This window comes from Thalia democratica, chromosome 9 (genome assembly GCF_965202585.1).
Source record: "Thalia democratica chromosome 9, ktThaDemo2.hap1.1, whole genome shotgun sequence".
NCBI lineage: Eukaryota > Metazoa > Chordata > Thaliacea > Salpida > Salpidae > Thalia > Thalia democratica.
The window spans coordinates 1,822,652-1,848,866 of NC_139173.1; the positions used below are offsets into that span (position 1 = coordinate 1,822,652).

The following is a 26,215-nucleotide window of genomic DNA, read 5'->3' on the forward strand; positions in this document are numbered from 1 at the left end:
GAGTAACAAAATTATAATTAAGGGTATAGGGGGGGGGGGGGGGTTAAATCACTTTTTTCACAATTCTAATTTTATTTTATAGAGTTTTAAGTAAGCTACAAGATGCTTTTTACGAATTTGAAAAATTTAAAATAATTTTTGAGATAAAGAAAGTCAAAGTTGGAGGCAACAATAAGTTCCTTATGGAAAGCCCAAACTAAAAACGCAAAAAAAAGACTTTTTCATTACAAATTTATCTTTTCCTATATTTTTTGAGATAAATATTTCAAACTTACAGGAAACTTTCCTTGCAATATTTAAAAAATCCGTTGCAAGGAATTTTGTAAATATTTCAAGGAAAATTTCCTTAAAGTTTGAGAAGGCTATCTCAAAAAACATAGGAGGAGATATATTTTTAGTGATTTCTAGTTATTTGCTGTTTTAGTTTGCGCTTCCCATAAGGAAACTATTGTAGTCTCCAACTTTGTGGGCTATTACTGAAAATTTGTTTTGAGTTATTAAAATCTGTGAAAAGAAAGTTGCAGATTAGTTAAAACTTAATACTATAAACTAAATTGTAAAAAAAAGGTGGTTAACCCCCTATGCCCTTAATACATTAATACCACACGTTTAGAGTAAATCAGGTTATTTTAAAGTTTGCAAAAATCTCATGATAACTCAGGATATTTTGTATTTTAGGCTGTCTTAAATAATTTTTTTATATAAAAACCTGAGGATTGTTTTAAGAACTTTTAAAATCCCAAGACATTATTTATAGATTTTGAATGAGATTAATTAATTTAGTTGCAATACTTTGTTATTTTATAACCAATGTTGTTGAAGAACTTAATTTGTATTAGTTTTTAAAAATTAAAAAAAAATTTAAGGTTTTATAAAACTCAGTACAACTCAGGACAGTTTATTGACTCAAAAAGTGACAACCCTGATTTAAGCTTGATTAGCAAAGTTTTGCTAGCTTGATAATTAATTTTTTGGTTGTAAAATCTTGCTTTTTGCCTTTAAAAATGGTAACCTTGCCAAAATTACATAAAAAAAACCTTCATCCTTTTCATTTTTCAAGTGTTTTTTTTACTTAGAATTTGAAAAAAACTTCAATAGTATTGCTTAAAATTCAGTTTAGATTAGACTTAAACAATTAAAGAATGATTACTTTAAGTATGTTGTAAGAAAGTTTAAATTTTAATGAAAATGTGTTTATTTTTGTCTTTTAAAATATGTTCTCCTTAAGCCATTGAACTCTCTGACGTTTTACACTTATATCTCAAAAGTTTTAAGTTTTAAAAATTGTGTTATGGCTAGCTAAGTTTATATCTTTATAATGAGATCAATACCTTATAATTGTTAATGAACATACCCCCTGTGACCTTTGAAATTCGTTTTTTTAAACTTTAAAATTTAAAACTTTTGAATAAACATTCCAAGCTCTGCAAACTGTTTGTTGTACTGTTCTCGAACAAAAAACAAAAAAAAAAGGATTGTATACTGATATTTACACTGGGTAAAAATTAATTTGAAATTTGTAAAAACCTCTTATTACGAATAATCTTACATTTTAAAAAACATATTTTATATTTGAAATGAAATACACAAATAGTAATATTCATTATACAACACATTAAAAGTAACCTTACAGTTTGTTATCTGTAATTTAAAAAAAGTTAACCTTTAATTAAATTTTCTCTTTAAAAGTAACAATAAAAAGTCTAAAAGAGGTTCAAAAAACAAAGGCCGCCCTGACTTCAGTTTATTTTTTAACATCAACCTTTAATTTCAGATTTCTAACAAAATGTTAAGATCCTTAAACAAAGCATCCCACCAACTCGGCAAATATTGTGACTGCAGGGCTGCAGTTTATCAAGTACAATCTTGCAGGAACTACAGGGGGAGGGCAACCCACAACATTGGCAGAACCCATGGACTGTTGCAAGAAAAAAAAGTTTGTTATTTTTAATTTATTTTTAGAACATTTGTTTTTACTATATTATTCAAAGGTTTAAATGATGTTTACTTATTCAATTTTTTTTAAACAAAAAAAAGTAAAATTGTACAGATTGAAATGTAACAAGTGACAATTTTTTATATAAAATAATTATTAAGGTAGTTCAAAAAATCTTTAACCAATACAATTTTGCAGTAAAAAAATAGTTTGTTAAAGAATTAGTTTTCCGCTGTGATTTTGCCTAAATATTTGTTTAACATTTTAATGTATTTTTACCATGTCAATGAGTTTGAACAAAAAAAAAAAAAAAAAACAAAGTTTTTTACTGCTTGAATTATTGTTTAAAATTGCTTTAAAAAGTAAACATCATTTAGACCAGGGTTACCCAAACTTTTTTTTTTCAAAGGGCCCCTTTAAATAGTTTAAAAAGCTATGGCCTCTGCAACATGATTTCTTCAAACATTACTATTAAAAACGCTTAAGACCTTTTTTTGCTCTTTATCATCAACTCCAGAATATCTAGTGTAAGTTTCAAATTATGAACTTTTGACTCTCCCTTTTACATCTTATGGACCCCTAATATCTTAAAATTCTTCCATAATATCTAGACTAGTTTCAAATTATGACCCCATGGCCCCATGTGACCCCTTGCTGCTTTTGACAGGGAACTTTGGGAAACCCTGATTCATACCTTTGATTAACAAAATAAACTTACCTTGCTATTTTGATATTGTTTTAATTTAGTATGGAGGTTTTTTACTTTTAAACATTTTTACTAAAATGCATAGGGCAAAAAATTAACTTAATTCAAATTAAAAAAAAAACTTTTTGAAACAGGCCAACTTATAATCTAATAAAAATTTGATAATGTTATAATTATAATAATAAGTAAACCATTCTCAGGTTCAAACAGCTCTTTCCAATACGAATGTCAGAAAATCAGAGAAATTCATCATTGAGGAATTCAATGAGTTGACTGCAAACACAATATACAGCAAACAATTACCTACAGAGACTGGTTTGATTTGTTATTATTTTTTCATTGGTTAGCTATTTTCTCTATGTATATTTATCAGTTTATTGCAAATACATTCAGGGTTGCCACACACTCAGGGAACTCAGGGAATCTCAGGGAATTTTCAAACTGTAGAAAATCTCAGGGAATCTCAGGGAAACTCAGGGAATTTTGGCATTTTTCTTTTAACTCAGGGAAACTCAGGGAAGTTTTGATTTTTTCTCTAAATTTCAGGGAAGTTTTTGAAAATCTCAGGGAAATTTTTTTCTAGATCTAGAATGAGGTTTAGTTAATCCAGTTTCAATATTTTGTTCATAAGTAGTAATTTTTATTATTTAAGTGGTTATTTAGAATTTTTTTAGCCTTGCGGCTAGTTCTTCAATATTCTTAGTATGATGATATTGAGAAGTTAGTATATAAGTTAATGAATATTGTTTTTACTACTTCTTTCATGGAAGCCCATTCAAATGGAAAAAAGCTACTTGAACTAAATAATGAGCATTTTCAAAATAAAAGTTTTCACAAAAAAGATGTAGAGTTAGGATGTGCTGCTTCTACTTTAATTCAAGATTTGCTAAATCAAGGTAAAGTTTCTAACATTTTGTTCAAGTCATTTTACAATGAATGTAAACTTTTTATATTTGCTATAATAAAAAAAATTAAAAAGAATGACTGTTGGTTTGAACTTTTTAAGAAGGGCTGCTGTTTTAAATCCGGCATGTCTAATTTGAATGGGTAAAGACCGTTGTGTCAGAAACTTTACAAGGTTGGTCCAACAACTTGTCAGCATGAAGATACTAAAAGCAAAAGAGGGTGATGACAGCATTAATCAATGTTAAGTTCTTCTAACACTCAAATACTTTTTGAAAATTTTCTTGAAAAAAGTCACAGTTTAGACACCTTTTATTTTGACACACTCGATATCCCAAGCAAGTATAAAGATTTTACAAGAGTCCTTGAGGCTGTTTTTGTGCTTCACAATGGCCAGGCAAGTGTTGAACGGGGCTTTAGCTTAAATAAGGAAGTAATATCAACTAATATGGGAGAGATGACAATAAGGTCCCGAAGAATGATCAAAGATCATCTATATGCAAACAGTCTAGAACCAAGCACAGTTGAACTAAGTTCTGAATTGTTAAAATTTGTAAAATCTTCTAGGGCCCAATATTTGGCATATCTTGAGCAAAAGCGCTTTGCTAAAAATGTTCCAAATAAAGGTGATGCTTTGAGCAAGTTAGGAGAACAAAAAAGTAAAAAGCAACTCAAATGTTTGAATGAAGACTATGACAAATATACTGCAGATGCCAACAAACAGTCTGATTTAGAAGCAATGAAAGAATTATTAGCAAGAGGAATAGCTGCTAAGGACAACGCAAATAAACTTGAAAATAAAATTAAAACTATTGATTTAGAAATTGCATACTTAAAAAAACAGTATTAAGATTTTTTTATTAGGTAATGTGAAATTGTTTTAAAATCAAAATTATGTTTTCAGTTATTTAAAATAGATTGTGTATGAACATCTAAAAGACATAAAAAAAAAATTAATTTTAGATTATTTTGTATCAGTTGTTAGGTATTAAGTTGTACTTTGATATGAGATATTTCTTTAGCTATTTCTTTAAACTTTCTTTTTGCAGGTTTTTTTACAATAATGTTAAGCTTTTAAGTTTTATTTACTGCATTCAGAACAGTTGCTAGGAAAGACATACAAGTCATAATGAAGTTATTATGTATGCATCTAAGTGAGTTCTTCATGTGAAATTATTTTTATTGTATAATTAAATTTTGTCAATTAAAATGTCAAACAAATTAAACTTTATTCTTTTATGTAGAAGGTTAACTAACAAGTTTACACAAAGTTGTACAAAAATTTAGTTTTTAATTTTTAATTGGTTTAAACCTTTTAAGATTGAGTTTTTGAAAACAGTTTTTTTCATAAATATAATGCAGAAGCATACACATACAACCTTCCTTTTATTATTAAAGAAGAAAAATGAGAATGAGGTACAGTAACCTCTCGGATCTTTACGCACTCGTGACGTTACGCACTCTCGTTTAGTTACGCATTTTAGAATTCTAAAAAATCCAAAAAAACAAAAGTTCTGTTATTATTTTATAGCGCACAAAGTAGGTTTATTGTATATTTATAATTTAAAATATATTTCAAATGCTAACTCGCCACTCTACACCTTTAAAATTAGTAAACTTATGTTCCTTGACTAATTGATAAACATTTAGTTATACCTCAATATATAAGAAATTTTGTTAACATTAAGAGATTAAATAAAAATTCTAAAAGAAATATGACTGTGTTAAATAATGAAAGTATATAATAATGAGACTTTAAAACACAAATACATAATACAACACTCTTGCCAACACAATTTCTTAATTAAAAACAAATGCTTAATTATAAAACGAATTTGCTAAGTAAAATAGAACACGAATGTTAAGTATCAAATAAGTCACATATAAATAAAGATAAAGGTAAAATCTACCTATTATTAAAATTAGTAAAATTTTTCTACTAATACTATTATTTTTTATAAAATTAAATCCTTCTTTTTAATATATGTATAGTTTCATTTTCATATTTACAAATAAAGTAAACAAATATCTAAAAACAGCCAATGTAGTAAGTATATTTCGTACCTTTCGTATCTTTACGATCTCTCATATCTTTACGCACTTTTTCTGTAGACACAATGTGCGTAAATAAGCGAGAGGTTACTGTATTAATAATTTGTGTTAGAAGAAAAATTTTTTTTTTTAAGATTTGAAAAATACTCAGGGAAACTCAGGGAAATTTAAGGTTACTCAGGGAAATTTTTGGTCACTCAGGGAAGATTTTTTGGCTCAAAGAGTGGCAACCCTGTACATTATACAACAAGCAATTACTTACTGTAACAGGATTATTGTATTTGTTTATGGTGTTTGTATTAATAACTTCATTGCAATTACATTATACAGCAAGCAATTACTTATACATACTTAATATATTTATTATTTTTTAATGGCATAGAGGAGGTCAAACATTTTATTACTAAATTTAACTTTGGTTCTTATAACAAAGCTAAAAGTATAAACTATAAGTGAGTTTTTATAGAATTAAAAAATTTTAAGGCCATAGTCCAACATTTTTTTTTGCAAAAAATAACTTTGGCTTTTATATGAAAGTTTTAAGTATAAACTACATGCCAGTTTTTATAGAATTCAAAAATCATTTTTCTTCTGAGATATTTAATTTTTTGTAAAAATTTTCCAATATAAACGTATGGACCACAAATTTTTTGGGTCAATTTTCTCAGAAATTTTAAAATTCACTAAAAATCTATCTTCTCCTTCAAACAATCTTCTTCAAAAGTGTTTTTTTTTCAAAAAAAAAAATATTTTTACAAATTTTTTTTTAATTCCAAAGTAACGTTTTTTTGTTATTGTATAAAGATTAGACTGTGAAAGTTTGAAGAAGATTGCTCAAAAAATGTAGGAAAAGATAGATTTTAAATGAAATAGTCTTTTTTCGCTGTTTTAGTTTTCCCTTCCTATAGGGAACCTATTATGCGGCCCGACTTTGACTGGTCATATCTCAAAAAATAATTTGAATTTTTTAAAACAAAAAAAAAACATCTTGAAGCTAAGAAAAACTCTATAAAATAAGATCAACTTGTAAAAAACATGGTTTACCCCCCCTATGGCCTTAATTTAGTTTTGAGATACAAATGTGTTTGTAGAAATTTCCTATAGAAACGTATGGACCACAATTTTTGTTCACTGTCAATTTTCTGTGAAATTTAAAAATTTACTAAAAATATATTTTCTCCTTCGATTTTTGAGCTAAAAACTTCAAGTTTTAGGAAATTTTCCTTTAACAGTTTAAACATCTTGAGTTTTGCAATTTTAAAAGTAAAAGTAGTTTTTTAATCATTTGGAGATACTTAGATACAAAGAACTCTATTTTATTAGAATGTTCTATTCAACTGAAAAAGTCGTTAGTTGTTAATTTATTACTTTTTTGTACACCCTTTCGAATTCTATACAATTTGTCAATATAATATGTTTTTTATTTGTCTGTTTTCAAAACTTTAATTTTAGTTGTAAATTTTGAATAATTTTTAACTCTATTTTAAATGTTTTAAATTTTTTTGTGGCATAAATAATAATAAATTAATTGTATTGGTGAAACGTGTATATATTTTGTGTAGTCCAAAAACAATATTTTCTTATTAAGTGTATACAAGTAGTTTCTATTTATTATTTAGTATTAAAAATATCTATCAAAATTAAAATTAGAACTACTGAGTTTTTCAAAAAATGTTACATACTTATAAATATAATGTTTATTTGACGTTTATTTTGACAATAGTCAATAAGTTAAATCTGTTGAAAAAATTATCTATATTTTATTATTGTTTTGATTTTTTGAAAACAATATACAAAGATATCTACTTTTAGAGGAGAATTTTAAGCTTATATTTTTCAAATTATAATGAACTTAAAAGTTGTGGTTATTAGAGTAAGTATCAGGGTTGCCAAAAAACCTGGAATCCTGGAATTTGACAATTTAGTCTAAAAATCTGGAATTTTGGACAAAAAACACTAAAAAAACTGGAATTTTGAACAAAAACTACTAAAAATCTGGAGTTTTAAACAATTTTTACATGTTAAGTAGTAAAATACTTGATTTGACACAAAAAACCTATCGTATTGATAAAAAAATTTTGTCATCATCAAAAATTTTTTAGTTAAAAAACAAATTTAAAGTAGCTTTAAAATATCTGTTATTGTAGTTGTACTACTTAGCACAGTTTTTAACCTTAAACTTAGCTTTATACTAAAAGTAGGCCAAAAATGTGTATTTTTAAAAACCTGGAAGAAATTCAGAAAACCTGGACGAAATTTCTCAAAAAAAAATTGGCAACCTTCGTGTATACTTTTTTTGGCACTACTAAAAATTTTATACAGAAATTGGTTACTTACAATTTAAACATTAAATTTTGGTAACAAATTGAAAAGTTTGAAGTATTTTCAATAAAAATGTTTCATGAGTATTCTAAATTAAACTAAATAAGTTGCTTGCAAATATAAAATTATTCTAAATGTAACCAAAAACTTTAAAAAATGTTTAAACTTATTTGAAATAATAATTTAAATAAAAAACTTATTTGAAACTAATTACTTTAGAATTATCTTATTCTTACATATAAAATTGAAAAACAAAATATTTGTTTGTTTTCTTAACTAGATATTTTTAAAAGTTTAAAATAACAAAAAAATTATGTGTTTGGATTAAATATTTACAATTATTTCCTTTAATCAGGGGTCGGCAAACTGTTTTTTTTAACTATTTTGATATATTAAATTTTTAAAAATCAAAAGTTAATTTTAATTGTTATCTTTAAAGGATAATCTATCGCCCAAATTTTTTTTGTTCAAAATATTATCTTTAAATATGTTTTTTAAAGCACATAAAAAAGTTCCTTTTTTGACCTGCCGACCCCTGCCTTAGATCAACATTAGACAGTCAAGGTTTTTTTTTTTAATTTAAAATTTGGTACTACGCTAAGAGAGCTTAAATTGCCAACTATAAATCAGTTTTCATACAATAAAAAAGTTATAAAAAACTTTTGATACTTAGTCATTTTTCTATAATGTTCCAATAAAGCAAATGGTTATTTAACTAACTAACAAATATCTACTTTTTTCATTTTCTGAGATAGAGACCTGAAGTGTTTAGGAGATGTTTATTAAACAGTTTAAGAGACGAACATATTGGAAATTTTTAAATTAAAAAAAAAACAAATAAAAAAACTTAAAAAGTGGTAATTAGTTTATTTTTTCAAAATTCAAAATTATATTCATTATTACTTATAAAGCATTAGTAGTGAACCTTCTCAAAAGATTAAAGAAAATTGGTCAAAAAACCATGAAGAAAAAAAAACTTTTAATGAAGAAGTATTTCATTATGCTTTTTTGTTTATGCCTCCCAATTTCGATACCTCAAAAACTCCTTTGAATTTTGTTTAGTGTTTGATAGCTAAAATAGAAATTTTAAATTAATGTCAATTTTAAGAAAATAAGGACTCTCTATGGATTTAATTTACATACAAAAACTATGAAGTTTAAGTTTCTATAAATAAGTTACTTGAAATTTGTAAAAAGCATCCAAGCATCCAATTAAATATTTACTTAGAAATGCCATTAAAAACTAAGTATGTAATTTTATAGTATTTATAAAAATAAGTAAAGCAAAGTAGAATGCATCAGATAAATAATATTTCTAATCCAACACATTATACTCAGATTCACAGTTAATATGAACAACGGTTAAAATGTATATTATAGATTATTATTTAAACTTCTCTTGCCATAAACATACCTGCAAACGCATTACAGAGATCTCAGTATTTAAGTTAATAAAAATAATATATATTATAAATTATTAATATCACTTCCTCAGAAACACCCCTACAAACTCAATACGGGGTTCTCAATTAATAAAAATAAAATTATACTTTAATAGTTTAAATATTTCAACGCAAGTGCACTACAATAAACAAACAAAGATACAATTAATCAATACAGAAGCACCCTTACAAACTCACTACGGAGTTCTCAATTTCCAAGTGAGCGGTTTCGATATTTGCCATGTTGAAAACTTTGCACAATTTCTGCACAAAACTATGATGAGAATGGAACTTGAAATTATCGAAAAGTAAGTTGAAATTAATTAATGTATTATTTGAACAAGTAATAACATTTAAGTTTATAGTACATTTTGTATTATTTTTGTGTTATTTCTTTTAAAAAGTTTTTCTTACTTTTTCACAAGACTACGATGAGAATGGAACTCGAAATTATCGAAAAAAAAGTTGATGTTTTGTTTAAACAATTTATGTTTGTAACTTATTCACAATGTATACTCGATATTATTTTGTTCTAACTATTGTTGAAAATTGTGCTCAATTTCTGCAGAAAAACAATAATCAGACGTAAAATTTATATAATTGATTAGAACTTTTGTATTTAATTAAAACATTGTAAAAAGAATAAAAATTGTAGTTTTAGTTATAATTAGTACTATTTATTATTGAATTTTTTTTGCACAAACCAATGATGCGCTTATAGCTTGATATCATTAAAAGTTTGTTGAAATAGAAAAATATTAATATAAACTAACTGAAGTAATATTACTAACTAAATTTGCTTAAAATTAGAGTTGCAACACAATCAAGCTATTTTAATTTAGCTCGGCAGGGTTGCCACTTTACCTGGAAAAACCTTGAAAAACCTGGAATTTGACAATTTAGGCAAAAATAACCTGGAATTTGAGAAATTTAGAAAAAAACCTGAAATTTTGATCAAAAATCACTATAAAAACCTGGAAAGACCTGGAATTTTAACAATTTTCACACTTTCAGTAGTAAAATTTCAATTTGACTCAAAAAATCTATCATATAAATTAAAAATTTTTGTCAACATCATTTATTAAAAAACATATTTAAAGCAGCTTAACATTATCTTTTCAACGTTTTTATACTAGTTAACTCAGTTTCTTACCTTAGACTTAATTTTAAACTAAAAGTTGACCTAAAAATGTGTACTTTTAAAAACCTGGAAGAAATTTAAAAAAAAAAAACAAGTGGCAACCAGCTCAGGTTTATTAAAATTTGTCACAGGCTAGTGTCAGAGTTTTTTTAAAATCTCAACTAGTCCTTTTTTTGAACCAAGAGTTTAATAGTTTAATATTTTCTTAGTATTTTGTTTCTTTTGTTAAATACAGGGTTGCCAAAAATCCTGGAAATACCTGGAATTTGATAATTTAGGTAAAAATTATCTGGAATTTTGGTCAAAAATTACTAAAAAACGTAGAATTTTAAACAATTTCACATGTTAAACAATGAAATTTTTATTAGATACGAAAAACTATTATAAAAAGAAGTTTTTTTTTTAATTTTACTTATTATAAAACACTTTCAAAGTAAATTTTTTATACTTTTTAAAAATGTTTTTTACTTTGAATTTAAGTTTATACTAAAAATAAATTTAAAAAAGTTGAAAATTTTAATACCATAAAGAAGTTCTGAAAACTTTAAAAAAGCTTCAAAAAACCCAGTATTTATTAAAACATACAAAATTTAGTATCAAACCACATTCATTAAAATTTTACTAATCAACAGATAAAACTTGGATTAGTGTAGAAATTTTTTAGCTTTAAGCTACATTCATATAGAATACAAACATTAAATTTATGAATGTAGAACATTCATACAAAACATTTTTATGAAACTAAAACGTTGAATTTAAATAAGAAGTTAAAATTTAAATTTTTTGAAATTTTATTATCTTAAAAGATAAACTATTTTATATATTTTTACAAGATATTTGTGTAGATTATACCACCAGGTTTGCTTGGTATTTCTATTTGTTTACCTGAATACTAAAAAAATTACAAATACTAGGTACTTTTACTAAACTTAAATTATGATTTTGTTTTTTCAATTGAATTTTATTTTTTCAATGTTCATAAAAAGTCACTGCGCAGTGTGTACCTTAATGGCTGTAATTTTATTTTGTTAATTTTCTTTAATGTATTATTTTTGTCATTACAAATCATATTTACCTTTTTTGGTTTTTGTATGCTGCTTTAATTAATTACAAACTAAGTTGATGATTACAAGAAAATAGAAGTTTACAATTCCGTAAGTTTAAAAAATAATATAAACTTAAAGATTTTTATGTTTTGTTTTTTTGTTACTAACTTTTTAATTTGTAACGTATTAAAATTAATTAGTTTGTATTACAAATTTGTTTTGAAAATGTTTAAATACTTATCAAAATTTATGCATTCAATAAAATAATTTCAACTATGTATCTGTGTTAAAAACTAACCCCTCTATTATGCACTGACAAATCTGTTAAAATGTTCATACATAATAAATTCACTTCGTATTTTTTATTTATAAAAATTAAAATATTAATTTTCTTTAAATTTTTCTTGCTAAGTTTTATTAGAGATTAAGTTCAAATTTTATAATTCACACTTTACTATGAACCTGAAAGCTTTATAATAGCTTTAGAAGCTTTTTAACGCCTTTAAATTTAATGTTTCTTTTTTTCTCTCTAAAAAAGTATTTGAATTCTGAGGATCTTTGCGATTTAAAAACTAGTTTTACGTAATAAGGAAATATAAAAAGAAATTCTTGTAAACTCCTTAATTCTTGATATTTGAAAGTTCACTTCAATTTTTTGCAGTGTTCACAAACAAAAATTGTTAAGTGTATAAACACACTCTTGTTATACTTATTTGAAAGAAAATGTACTGTGTTTTATATAAAAAATTAAGTCGACTATAAAAAATAACTCTTATTCAAAAAAAAAATTAAAGCAATTTAAAAAAAATTCATCTTATTTTGTTTCCAGTTATAAAAAATACATGACTGTTTAATACAGTTAATTCAAATAAAAATCTTATGTTTTTTATAAAAATTAGTAGATATTAGCTGTAAATTTGTGTAAAATCGTAAAAAGAAATTCTGGAAACTGTAAGGTACGTTAATAAAAGTTAAGGTTAAAAGTGCGTGCTTTGTCGATGTCTTTACTTTGTTGTCTTTTAATATTTATTAAAAATTAAATGTGCTTTTAGTTAATAAAAAAATACTCGCAAGTGATATGTATGCTAACAAAAAAAATATTTACATTATTCTTGTGTGTTTTTACCATTGATCATATCTAAAGTATTCATCAATTATTAAAGTGTTAGCAAATTTTCAATTGGTTTTCTATTGCTATACTTCACATTAAATTCTTATGAAATTTATCTAATTTCCTACATTAACAATGCATTGTAAAGTAAAGTGAATACACACAAACTCTTTTTTACTATTTTATATATATTTATAATCTTGAACTACTATGATTACTTAATTAAACCTCAATTTAATTTTAAGGCCATAGTTATATGGTTTTCAACAAATATTGTACATAAATATTTTGATAGTATTAAAAATTGTTTAGTTGCGCTGTGAAGTTAATACTGTCGTCACAAATCAAAACTCACAAATGCTTGTTTACAATTTGAATATTTATTAACTTAGTTTCTATGCAGATTAACCACCTACAACGATTATACTATCCAGTTTCAAAACCATGGTAATATGGTTGCTTTCCTTATTGTTCTCACTTTATCAGGGTTGCCACTCGGTCAGGAAAAGTCAGGAAAAATTTAAAAAAATGACAAAAGTCAGGAAAAAATGGGGGGTTTTGAAAAAATGTCAGGAAATTTGATAAAATTAAAAAAAAGTCAGATTTTGTCAGTTTAAATTTACAAAATTCCTTGTTTTCCAAAGCCTTCAAATGGTAAAAATTAATTAAAAGTCCTTTAAAGTCAGGAAAAAATTTCAAAATTTTCCTAGAAATTTACAAAAATATTTAATTTTATTTTCAATGGCTTCATCTGGTATAAATTAGTAAAATATCCATTACAAAACTTCAAAAATTTTCTATTAACATATTGAACAAGTACCCAACTTAAACGAGCAGATTTTGTAAGCTTTTTAGTATTGATGAACTGTAGCAAGGACACTTCCATAGTGAAACTGATATATACACAAAAGTTTATCTAGCATAATTTTAAAATCAAAGTGTTTTTTATTTAAGTAAACAATTGAGTTCTTTATATCTAAGCAGTTAGTTTAGTATTTTATGTTACAAGTTAATGTGTTTACTTTACCTCTTTATAATTTTTTCAAAGTTGTTTAAATGTATAATATAAGTTATAAGAGAGGTATGTGCCAAGATTAATTTTACTTATTATTTGTATTTTTTGTAGATTTCTTATTGTAGATTGTAGAGTAACTTAAGTTTTTAAAGTAAACAAGAGTATTTTATTTGTTACAAATTTTATGCAAAATGATAAGAGGAAATATTTTATAAATGAAAGTAAAAATTAATGAGAGCCAAAAGAAAAGAAATGAAGCCCACAAGTTTTGGCTTGATTTAGAGAAAAGATTCTCTTCAACAAGTGTAGTGGCAGCAGATGAGAGCGATTTAAATAAAATGAGGCAAATGATTTTAACTGCCAAGAAAATGAAGCGGAATGCAGTTCAGATGAAGGAAACCAAATCTTCATTAGATGAAGAGATTGAAGTGCTAATAAAAAAACTGAGAAAATAAATTTTAGTACGTTCATTTTAAAAAACAGTATTTGATTAAGTTCTTTATTGTTTTACTGTTTTAACTGTAAATTTTCGTTATTGTTTTAAGGTTTGAGTTGTGAAAGTTCATTATTGATTAAAGGTTTTAATTGTAAAAGTTCCTTATATGTCGTTTCGTTTATTTAGATACATTTATGCTAGGAAATTCTAAAAAATTGTGTTCTTTATTGTTTTAAGGTTTCAACTGTAAAAATTTGTTATTGCTTTAATATTTTAGTTGTGAAAGTTCGTTATTAATTCAAGGTTTTAACTGTAAAAGCTCCTTATATGTTGTTTGTTTATCTAGATACTTTTATGCTAGGTAATGCTAAAAAATTGTGTCTTTTTTCAGACAAGCTGTGTTTATAAGGTAATAATACAAGTATTTTGCTGGTAGAGCTGTTTATTACAAACATCAATCATACACAGATGGTTTAAGTGATGTACTGGAAGTTTGAATGTTGGAATTCAGCAAAAAACTGTTGTTTTTAACCTATAATAAAATTAAATTGAAAGCTTTATATAGTTTCAAGTGTTAGGTTATGTATTTTATAATAAGTTTAATTTGAGAGTTTGATTTAGAAAAGTCAGGAAAATTTTGGTAAAAAGTCAGGAAAAGTCAGGAAATTTTTCTCAGCTTGATCAGTGGCAACCATGCAGTTTATAAATAATTATTTATTATAGTTGCTGCAAAACATGTATACTTTTCTTCTACACATTTTTTGAACCAAATTTTCACACAGCCATTTGTTGAATATTTATTGAAATTTACGCTTAACCAACTCACGACAATTGAAAATAGAAACAAAAATTTTAAAAGGTATAAAATAATATAAAATAAGTTTCCTTTGTCTGTTTTATAACACTTTTAAAATGAATTTAATCTATTTTTCTAATACTTGTTTATTTGAAGTCTACTTAATTGTTATTACACTAAAAAAGAGACACCTAATGTTAAATCTATATTATTTGAAAACACATGAATTGGTATATTTTTTTTTAAAGTTACGCTTTTTCTACCCAAAACTAAATCATTTTTATCTGTTTTATTAATTTTTTGTTAAAAACAGAAATAAATAAAAAAATGTATATTGTATTAAACAAATTAAACTTATATGCTTGATTTCTACCACCTACTTATTAACAGTTAATAAAATAAAATTAATAAATTTTTAATAGTTCATTAACTTTGCGTATCTCATTATGCGTATTAGAAGAAGAAACAACTGATACAAAATATATATATATTAACTAATATTATTTGATATAATGTTTTCAATTTATTTTGATATTATTTTTGCGGATCAGAATTGCACGGCGTCAAAATTTTAGTGTAACTTTAACACAGAGGTTAACTTTTACGCGGCGTAATTTAGCACGGAGTGTCACTTTTGCACCGCGACACTTTATCCTAAAATGTCACTTTTGCACCGCATTAATTTGGCATTACTTTTTGTTATTCTGTATTTGCTTGGAGTGTCTGTTCTGAAAACTTTATGGTACGCTAATAAAAGTAAAAGTTTAAAAGTGCGTGCTTTATCGATATCTTTACCCTGTTGTCTTATAATAATATTCAATCTAAATGTACTTTTAGTTAATAAAAAAATATAGTCGCAAGTAATCTGTATGCTAACAAAAAAAATATTTACATTCTTTTCGTGTGTTTTTACCATTAATATTTTCTAAAGTATTCATTTTAAATTAATAAAATGTCACCAAATTTTTAATTAGTTTTCAACTGCATACTTCACATTAAATTCTTATGAAATTTATCTAATTTCCTACATTAAAATGCACTGTAAAGTAAAATTGAGAACTGACACTAAAACACACAAACACTTGTATACTATTTTATATATATATATTATCTTGAATTACTGTGACCAATTGATTAAACTTCAATTCAATTTAGTTTTAAGGCCATGGTTATATGGTTGTCAACAAATGTTGTTCATAATTTCTTAATAGTTTTGTAAAATTGCTTTTTTAACAGTTCTAGAAAATTGCTTAGTCGCACTGTGAAGTTAATACTGGCGTCAAAACTCACAAACGCTTGTTTACATTTTGAATATTTAGAAACACAGTTTACAGGTTGATTAAACTCTTAAAACTATTAAATTGTTCGATTTAAAAACTATGGTAGTTTGGTTGCTTTCGTTACTGTTCTTGTAATATAAGTGTTTATTTATTAAAGCTTACTGCAAAACCTGTATGCTTTTCTTCTACACATTTTTTAAAGCTATTTTTTACATTTGTTAAATATTTATTGACATTTACGCCAACTCACGACAATTGAAAATAGTAAGAAACATTTTGAAAAGTACAAAATAGTATAAAACAAATTAACTTTGTCCGTTTTATTACTTATTCAAAATTAAATTATATTTCTGAAACTTGTTTATTTCAAGTTTTATAAATTGTTGTTACATTAAAAAAGAGACAACAACAAAAAAGAGAAATATATATTTTAAAAGGTACATTTTTGTTTTTTTATAAAAAGTTGCGCTTTGCCCGCTGAAAACTCTAATCATTTTTATCTTTTTTATTTATTAAGAGTCAATAAAAATAAGTTAATTTTTTCGAAATATTCTATTAACTTCATGCCCGTTATAAGAAGAAACAACTGATACAAAATATATATGTTATAACTAAATCTTTTTTGTTAACAGATGCGCACCATAAACAATTTTTATACTGAAAAAAAAAACGTATTACTTAATATATAATAAATTTAGTAAATTTAACTTGTATATATTTTTTATTACTACTGTATTTACAGTTTTTGATACATTGAAAAAAGAAAGAACTAGCTGTCCATTTTGACCAAATTTTAATTCTATGTAACCTTTGTTTTACTATATCTACTGTGAGATTCTCTCGTTAAATGTATCCACAAAACAGAGTTGCCGAAAAACCTGAATTTGGTAAGTGAGGCTAAAAAAGACCTGGAATTTTGTAAAAAGTCACTAAAAAACCTAGAATTTTAAACTATTTTTACATGTGAAGTAGTGAAATTTTGAATAGACACGAAAAGTATATCATATAAATAAAAACAATTTGTTATCATCGAATGTTGTTATACATTTATTGTTATTTTTTATTTTAAACTTAACTTTAAACTAGATTTTAACCGAAAAAAGCGTACTTTTAAAAACTTTGAAAAAATTTCTTAAAAACCAGTGGCAACTCTGGTTATTTTTCTTTTTATTGCTTCTCAGTTCAAATCCCAGAAATTATAGTTTAATTTTCATAATTCTATTTAGCGGGCCAGATTAACATGCTCTCGGGACACTTAACCAAATTCCACTTTTTGTACACATTGGCGTGCCACTCATTTGCTTAGTCGTACATTGCCCACACATTTCTACATTTTTGTTGTCGGTTGTAACGTAACAAATACTCAAAAGCTTTAAATTTTGTAACACAGTGTGTATACATGTAGCAGTCAAGTGTGACAGATTCCATTGTACAATTTCAATTAAAAAAATTAATTTCATTATTAGAGTGACTCGGATCAACACATAATATACAATAGTTGTGGCTAAGCTCAAGTTGTAAGTCCTTTTTTAATAGAATGCAATGAGCTGCTTTGTATTGAAACGTATAAGATTATGTGTTTGGTCAAATTAATTTACCTTTTTACAAAACAGCAATTAAAATTAGTTTTGATATTGGTTTTTTTAGATAAAAGTAATACATATGTCGATTAAAAACATAATTAAACATTGTATTTGAATCTAGTTTTGAATTGAATAAAGTTGTTGAGATCCAAAATCTTTCTAAAAACTGTTTTGTTATTTAAGTTAAAAAAAATTGTTTTACTAAAAAAAAAAACAGTATTAACTCGAAAAGTTTTAGTGTACACCATTTATAGTAATAATAAGCAAGTATTAACTTATTTTCAGTGTACATAACAAAAAAATATCTGAAAACTGTATGGTACATTAGTAAAAGTTAAGGTGCCTGCCTTATCAATGTTTTTACTCACTAGTTTTTTAACATCTATTAAAATTGAGTGTGTTTTTCAATTAATGAAAATACATACTCGCAAGTATTGCTAAAAATATTTACACTAATATTGTCTGCTTTTAATATCGATAGTTTTTTAAGAATTAATTTTTTAACTAATAAAGTGTATGCAAGTTTATAGTTACTAGTTTTACTGCTAGTTAAAATTAAGTTAAATGTTTGAACTTAATATAATTTCCTACATTAAGTTATAACAATGTAAAGTAAATTAATTCTGACGTTAAAACACACAAACTCTTGTTTACAGTTTTATCTATCTATAAACTTGACTTACAACAAGTTATTAATCTCCTATCATAAAAATTTTGTCCAATTTCAAAACCATGGTAATATAGTTGTATTCAAATATTGTCTTGTGTTATGTGAGATTGTTTAGTTGTAATATGGTTGTATTCAAATATTGTCTTGTGTTATGTGAGATTGTTTAGTTGTAATATAGTTGTTTTCAAATATTGTCTTGTGTTATGTGAGATTGTTTAGTTGTAATATAGTTGTTTTCAAATATTGTCTTGTGTTATGTGAGATTGTTTAGTTGTAATATAGTTGTTTTCAAATATTGTCTTGTGTTATGTGAGATTGTTTAGTTGTAATATGGTTGTTTTCAAATATTGTCTTGTGTTATGTGAGATTGTTTAGTTGTAATATGGTTGTTTTCAAATATTGTCTTGTGTTATGTGAGATTGTTTAGTTGTAATATGGTTGTATTCAAATATTGTCTTGTGTTATGTGAGATTGTTTAGTTGTAATATGGTTGTTTTCAAATATCGTTTTGTGTTATGTAAAATTGTTTAGTTGTAATATGGTTGTTATCATTTATCAGTCTTTCAAGAATTTTGTATTTTTTATAATTGTTAAGTAGCACTGTAAAGTGATTACTGATGTGGTAAAACCTAATTAACGTTTATACATATTAAATAATATATATTCTCATAAAAGAAAAGGTTAAAGTGTCTGCCTTATAAATGTATTTACTCTGTAGTTTTTTTAATCTTAAAAATCTGAAGTATTTTTTTAGTTAATAGAAAAATATACTCGCAAGTTATCTGTATGCTAATAAAAAAAGATATTTACACTATTCTTGTGTGTTTTTACCATTGATAACTTCTAAAGTATTCATTTTTAATTAATAAAGTGTTCGCAAGTTTACAGTAACTAGTTCTACTGCTAATTAACATTGAACTACTATTTTATCTAATTTCCTACATTGACAATGCACTGTAAAGTTAAGTACAAAACACACAAACTCTTGTTTACATTTTTATCTATATGTAAACTTGACTTCCCACAAGTTACTAACCTCCGATGATAAACATTTTGTTCTATTTCAAAACCATGATAATACAATTAAATGTTCTTTTATTACAATACGTTACGAGTTACTCAGGTGCGCTGTAAAGAAAATACTGACGTCATAATTAAAAACACACAAACGCTTGTTTATAATTTAAATATATAAATAACTCGAGCTGTTAAGATCAACAACCACCTATCAAATATATTTTATTCAATTTCAAAACCATAATAATGTGGTTGCTTACTGATGTCACTCTCATTTATGAGTATTATATTTATTAATATTTACAAAACAGTCGTATGCTGGTCTTCTACGTAAAAAAATATTTTTTCAAACAGTCATTTGTTTAATTTTACTTAACAGTTACCAACTTACGACTGTTAAAAATAGTAACAAATAGTTCTAAATACCCCATATAAACTAAACTAATTTTGTCTGCTTCATTATTAGTTACTAATCAAGTTAATAGATATGTATTTATTTCTATTTTTTTTCGACGCTTAACTAATTCATATTACATTAAAAAGAAACAACTAGTTTGAAATAAATATTTTTTTAACATATTAAATTGATGTACTTTTATTTTTTATTCTTTTTTTATTGTATTATTTTTATTTTATTAATATCCGAAAATAATAATATAAAATACATGTTCTACTAAACAAACTAAACTGATGTATTTCATTTTTACCACCTACTTACTAACAGTACATGAAACAGGGTAGCCACTTTACCTGGAAAAACCTGGAATTTTGAACAAAAATCACTACAAAAACCTAGAATTTTAGCAATTTTCACATGTTCAGTAGTACTGAAAAAATCTATCATATAAATAAGAAGTTTTTGTCGTCATAAAATTTTCATTTTATTAAAAAACATATTTAAAGTAGCTTTACAGTATCTTTTCAATGTTGTTATACTACTTAGTATAGTTTCTTACTTTAAACTAAAAATAGACCCAAAAATGTGTACTTTTAAAAACCTAAATAAAATTTGGAAAACCTTAAAAAATTTTTGAAAAAACAAGTGGCAACATTGATAAAATGAAATTGATGTATTTTTGTTAACATATAAGCCCTTTAAACTCTTTTTGCACAGAATATAAAATACTATATAAATTGATTTACAAAAAACTAAATTAAAATAAACTGATGTTTATATTTTATAACCATTTTATTTGCAGTTTTACTGGTGTATAAATCGTCTAACAAATACAACTAATACGAAATATATATATATATTTATTTTAATAATTTTTTGATTATTAATAATTATAAACAGTTACGCATTACCAACACATGACGTAATACTGAAAGTAGCCACAACAAACACCGCAGATCTTGAAAAGATGGACACAAAACTGGTGCTTAAAAACTACTTGAGGGTTGTGCAAGCCCAAAATATATCAGCTCTACAGTTACCTATATTGTTGCAGGTGTTTTTGAATAAAATATATATAATAAATATTTATTTTAGAGTTGTACAATCTCAGAACAATTGATCCTTTACAATGGTAATTTCTTTACATGCTTTTTGTAAAATATTATCTTTTTAAGAATTACTTAAGAACTCTAAAGTTAACTTGATTGTTACTGTGTTACTAAATAACATATTTTGTGTATTGAAATTATTTTTTTAATTATTTAAGAAATGAAAAGCTCCAAATAAATCTTACCTATGTTATAGCAGGATTTAAATAAAGTATATTTTTAAACATGTTTTATAATTAAAACTTCTAAAAATTTTGAATAGAAATATATCCTTCTTTCAACTTCCTTTATTATTGTAGGTTTTCATAAATTGTAAATAAATTTTATTTGAAACACTCAAAAAATAGTTTACTAAAACTATTTTATTTCTTAAGTTTTAAAAAATACTATAGGTGTTTTTTAGACCAAAGTTTGTATAGTTTTCATTTATAAGATCAGTAAAATAAAATTTAGACGTTTTAATGTCTATATAACTTTATAATATAATTTATAATTAAATGAATTAATAAACAACATTTAAAAAAAGTATGTATAACTTATTAATTAATTTACCATTAAGTTTTGTGCCTTTTTTAAGTGTTTAAAAAAAAAGTGGGTATGAAGTATTTTACTAAAGTATTTTTTTATTTGACAAGAAAACTTTATTACTGTTGTTATTTACTTAATTCGTTACCATTTTAAATTTTATTGTTAATTTTGATGTACTCTTAGTTTATTGTTTCACATTTTAATGACCCTAAGCAAATTTGTTTAATTGATTTATTTTATAATTTATTTCAGATTCTGATGAGCAAAGTACCTCAAGGAGTCAAGTTTGAAGTAAAAGAGGTATTTTACTATTGTTAACAATTAAAAATTAATTTGTGTGAAAAAGTCTTTTCTACATACTTTATATACCATTTGCATTTATGTAGACTTTTGTAAACTTTTAATGTTTAGTTTTGTCTAGTATAAGTTAAACGACTAACTTTTAGAACTTTGAAAAGTATATAATGTGAAACCATTCTAAAACTCTAATTTATTGATTTGTTAGACATGTGGCTGATTTTTTTTTACAGAGATTATAGATTATAGTACATTAACTCGTAGCTAGTGTTAAACAGGAATGCCACTTTACGTGGAAAAACCTGGAATTTGAGAAAATTTGAAAAAATACCTGGAAGTTTTAACATTTAAGTGGTAAAATTTCAATTTGACTCTAAAAGTCTATCATATAGACAAAAAAATTTTGTCATCATCAAAAAATGTTTTTATTAAAAATTCATTTTAAATAGTTTTTAAGTATCTTTTCCATGTTTTTATACTATTTAACACAGTTTCTTATCTTAAACTAAACTTTAAACTAAAAATATATCCAAAAATGTGTACTTTTAAAAACCCTGAAAACTTTTTTTTTAAAACGAGTGGCAACCCTGATTAGAACTAAAAGTTTCATAAATCTCTGCCGATGTCATTTGTTTTTAAGTTTGGTTTTTAATTTTTTTTTTCTAAAGTTAGCCAATTCGTTTTTGAAAACGCTGGTAAAAACTAATATTTTATCAAAAATAATTTGTAAAATATATTTCCCGTTATACAAGGAAATACCTTGAATTTGACAACTTAAAAAGAAATTTTGAACAAAAATAACTAAAAAACATGGAACTTTGAACAATTTTTACATGTTAAGTAGAAAATTTTAATTTGACACGAAAAATCTATTATATAGATGAAAACTTTCTGTCATCATTAAAATTATTTTTTATTAAAAAACACATTTTATGTGGCTTTACAGTATTTTTTCAATGTTATTGTACTATTAAACACAGTTTTTAACCTTGAACTTAGCTTTACACCAAAAACTGACCCAAAAATGTGTACTCTTTAAACCCTGGAAGGAACTCAGAAAACCTTCAAAAAATTGTTCTAAAAAGTTTTGCAACCCTGTTTATACTGAACATAATCTGTTAGCATTTATTTTTATCTGTTTAATTTAAGTGAACTATATTTATATAAAAATAGATTTAAGTTGTATAAGCGAATTGTACTAGTTGAGTAAAGTTGTTTGAATAAAATTTTTTCTTGTACTTCATCTTTTTAGTTTAGGCAGTACTAATTTAATATTGATACTAAATACTAAATAAGAGGAATAAGTTTTAATAATTAATGTTTCTAAATATTGTTGTTTCTAAGCTTTTATATATGTCTAAGTTTCCTCTAATTGAATTTTTTTGTAATTCTTATATTAAGAAAGTTATTTTCTATTCCTGAACATAAGTATTTTCCCATTACTTAAATTTGTGCAAAATTTTATTTCTACAGTATAATTGTTATTTTCAAAAAATACCATCAATAAAATGATTGTTTTCGAAAGTTTTAAATATGTTCTTTTATATATATATACTTTTTTTTTTCAATTTAACAAACAGAAAATGTTTTTTAATGTATCTTATACCAAAGTTTACAATTTTTATATTGTTATTAATTTTTCAGTACACAGAAGCTGACGTTAGAGCGAGAATTCAGACTTCATTGGAATTAGAAAAAGAAAAACAAGCTCTCATAGATCTTCAAAACGCTAAAGTTTCTAAAAAATAAAAACATCATTATTTGTTGTGTAACTACTTGTCACAGCTTTACTAGATACTTGTGTTTTTAAGAATACTTCTAATGTATAAAATACGATTTCAGTCTAAATTGAAAGTTTTTGCTTTATAGATTGTTTTGAAAATGCTGAAAATAGCTTTTTAGTCTTTTTACTAAAAAATTGATAACCTTTTGACACAGAAAATAGTTTAAATATTTGTTTTGGTTCTCATAATATTTGTTAGTCGAATATTTTAGTATTTTCGCATTTTTTTTAATGTTATTTCTAGCTAGGAAAGTATTTTTAGTAATACAATTGTAATATTTTGCCTTAATTAAAACATTTAAAAATTTGTAAATCTTGGAATTAATAAAACTTTTTTATTGATAGATTTCTCAATAATCATTTAATAATAAGTGAAAACTATGACTTTAAATGATTTATAAAAAATTATTAATTTGACAAATTTAAAAAGAATTTTTTTATACAACAAAGTTTTACTCAGATAGTCAAAAATTTTTATGAGATTTTTAGTTACAGTTTAATTCATATCCAAGTATAATTGTTTTGAGAAACACATTGTTTTATGTAAGAACTAACGAATTAAAAAAATTGTATTTATAACCTTAAATTCATGTTGAGAACTTTGGTTTTTGCTCTAAAAGTATACAGTAAATAGTTTATTATAAAACAAAGCTTCATAAGCTTATTGTTTAAATGATGTTTATTTTTACATGTAGAAGTTGTAAAAGTTAGTCTTGGTGACAATCAAGTAAAGTAAAAATAAGTTAATACTAAAAAAATAAAAACTTTTGTCAAAATTTTAAGTTGAAAACTAATATTTAAATCATTTGTTTTAAATATAAATCTAAAATACAAAATTACTAAAGAAAACAACAAAATTTTTGTGTCAAAATAGTTAAGTTTTTCATTCATGAAAAGTTTCAACATTGTCCACATTTGTAAACTTATGGTTAAACTTTTTAAGCTTAGTTAAGTTAGAAAATTACATTAGTTAGAGAATAGCAAAAACAATATAAAAGTTGTTTACTGTAATTCGGGCATCTGTTTAAAGTTACTTTGTAGAAGTTAAAAAGAACGGATTTTCTTAAGTAAATACATTTAAATTCCTGTATTTGGTTTCTTTTTAGGAAAGCTTAGTGATTTTTGGTAATAAAATAAACACTGCAATTTTGTTGCGCTAGGTTTTTCTTATTTACAAAAACTTATACTTAGTATTCTGCTACTTTTATACAATCAGACAGAATACCGTACACTATAACAAGGTTAACAACTTACTCCTATAAGTTTCACCAAACAATAAATTATTAGCTCAAAATGGTTTATCAAGTCTAGCTTACTTTGAAAATTTTTTGGTTTGTCTATTTTTAAATTGTTTAAGTAGTTAATTAGTGTTGTGAAGAATGTTAAAGAATTTTAATATGTTTCTTATGTAAACATAACTTACTTTTCTTAATTTTTCCAACTGTTCAAAGTTTCTGAAAAACAAACTTAAATTTCAAAAATATTAACGAAAATGTGCATAACTTATAATTAGAAAAAATCTATGAATATCTAAAAATGGATTTAATGTATATTCAATGACTCTTTTGTTATTTTGAATCTAAGTTTGTTATTATTCTATTTGATTTAGAACTTCATGTTCTTTTGATTAAATTAAAGTGTACAGAATCAAGCAAATTTATAAAAAAGTTCTTTAATTTGAACCAAAACTTTATTTTTAATCACTAAAAATTTATTAGTAAATTCTTTTTGGTACATACTGTACACAAATAGAAAACAGTAGGATGCATTTTGTTTCTGTCTGAAACTTCAACAATACACAAGTTAAAGAAATACCTTGTTTTACAAATTATCATGTGTTAAGACTTAACTTGAAAAGTTTAAACTATGTTGTTTTTATAGGTTCTTTTTACTAAACATTGTTATGTGTTTAGTAAAAATTAAGAATAGAATAATAACTTAAATTCTATAAAATTATTAAATCAAACTAACAAAATTGTTGCAATAAAGTTAAAAACTATCGTTGACTACAACCTTAATTTTATAAACCCAGAAAATGATTACAGTTTTTTTTATTTTGAGAAATGATAACAATTTTAGACAAGTTAATTAGTTCTTACAGTGAAATAACGATGATTAGTTATAAAAAAGTAATATAAAAATTAAACTTTACAACTAAGTACAACATTTTTTCTTCGGTATATAGGTTTTAATCCTTTTAATGTTATATATATATATATATATATATATAATATTGCTGACCTAATATATATTAGGTCAGCAATTTTTTCTTTGCCCTTAGTTTAAGTCAGTTTACAACAAACTATAAACTCTGAAACAACAAGCTATTTTACTCAAGAGGCAATATAAAAAATCAATGAATTTGTAAAAAAGTCTTGAAAGAAATTTTATTTAAGATCCTAAATTTTTCTTACTTAGGTTTTTTTAATACCCCGAAATTAAAATACCCAAGCAAGCTAATGATTCAAAACATTAATTTAAAAAAAATATGGTCTTTTTCGACATTGAATCTTATGAAATATCAGTTTAAAGACACTTCTTTGCTGCAGAAACTTAAGATCAAATGCTTCCGATAATTTTGTAATACGAATATTGGCTTTCTATAACTATAATACAGTCTTTTGTAATAAAAAGGTTAAAAGAAA

General features: G+C 24.4%; 1 protein-coding gene across 1 annotated transcript; it reads left to right on the forward strand.

Annotated features, from left to right (window-relative positions):
- Positions 1-1,778: 1,778 nt before the first annotated feature.
- LOC145844439 (large ribosomal subunit protein mL48-like) lies at positions 1,779-23,720 on the forward strand. The gene is made up of 6 exons (XM_082951840.1): positions 1,779-1,936; positions 2,843-2,957; positions 9,540-9,669; positions 20,754-20,907; positions 21,743-21,790; positions 23,432-23,720. The coding sequence occupies exons 1-6, from the start codon at positions 1,787-1,789 to the stop codon at positions 23,534-23,536; spliced, it is 702 nt and encodes a 233-aa protein (XP_082807966.1). The 5' UTR covers positions 1,779-1,786; the 3' UTR covers positions 23,537-23,720.
- The last annotated feature ends 2,495 nt before the right edge of the window (positions 23,721-26,215 follow it).

Excerpts from the sequence above, each read along its gene's own strand:
- LOC145844439 (XM_082951840.1), top strand. The coding sequence starts at position 1,787 with ATGTTAAGATCCTTAAACAAAGCATCCCACCAACTCGGCAAATATTGT. Across the intron at positions 1,937-2,842 it reads GACTGTTGCAAGAAAAAAAA|GTTCAAACAGCTCTTTCCAA; the intron begins GTTTGTTATTTT and ends AACCATTCTCAG. Across the intron at positions 2,958-9,539 it reads ACAATTACCTACAGAGACTG|AAGCACCCTTACAAACTCAC; the intron begins GTTTGATTTGTT and ends TAATCAATACAG.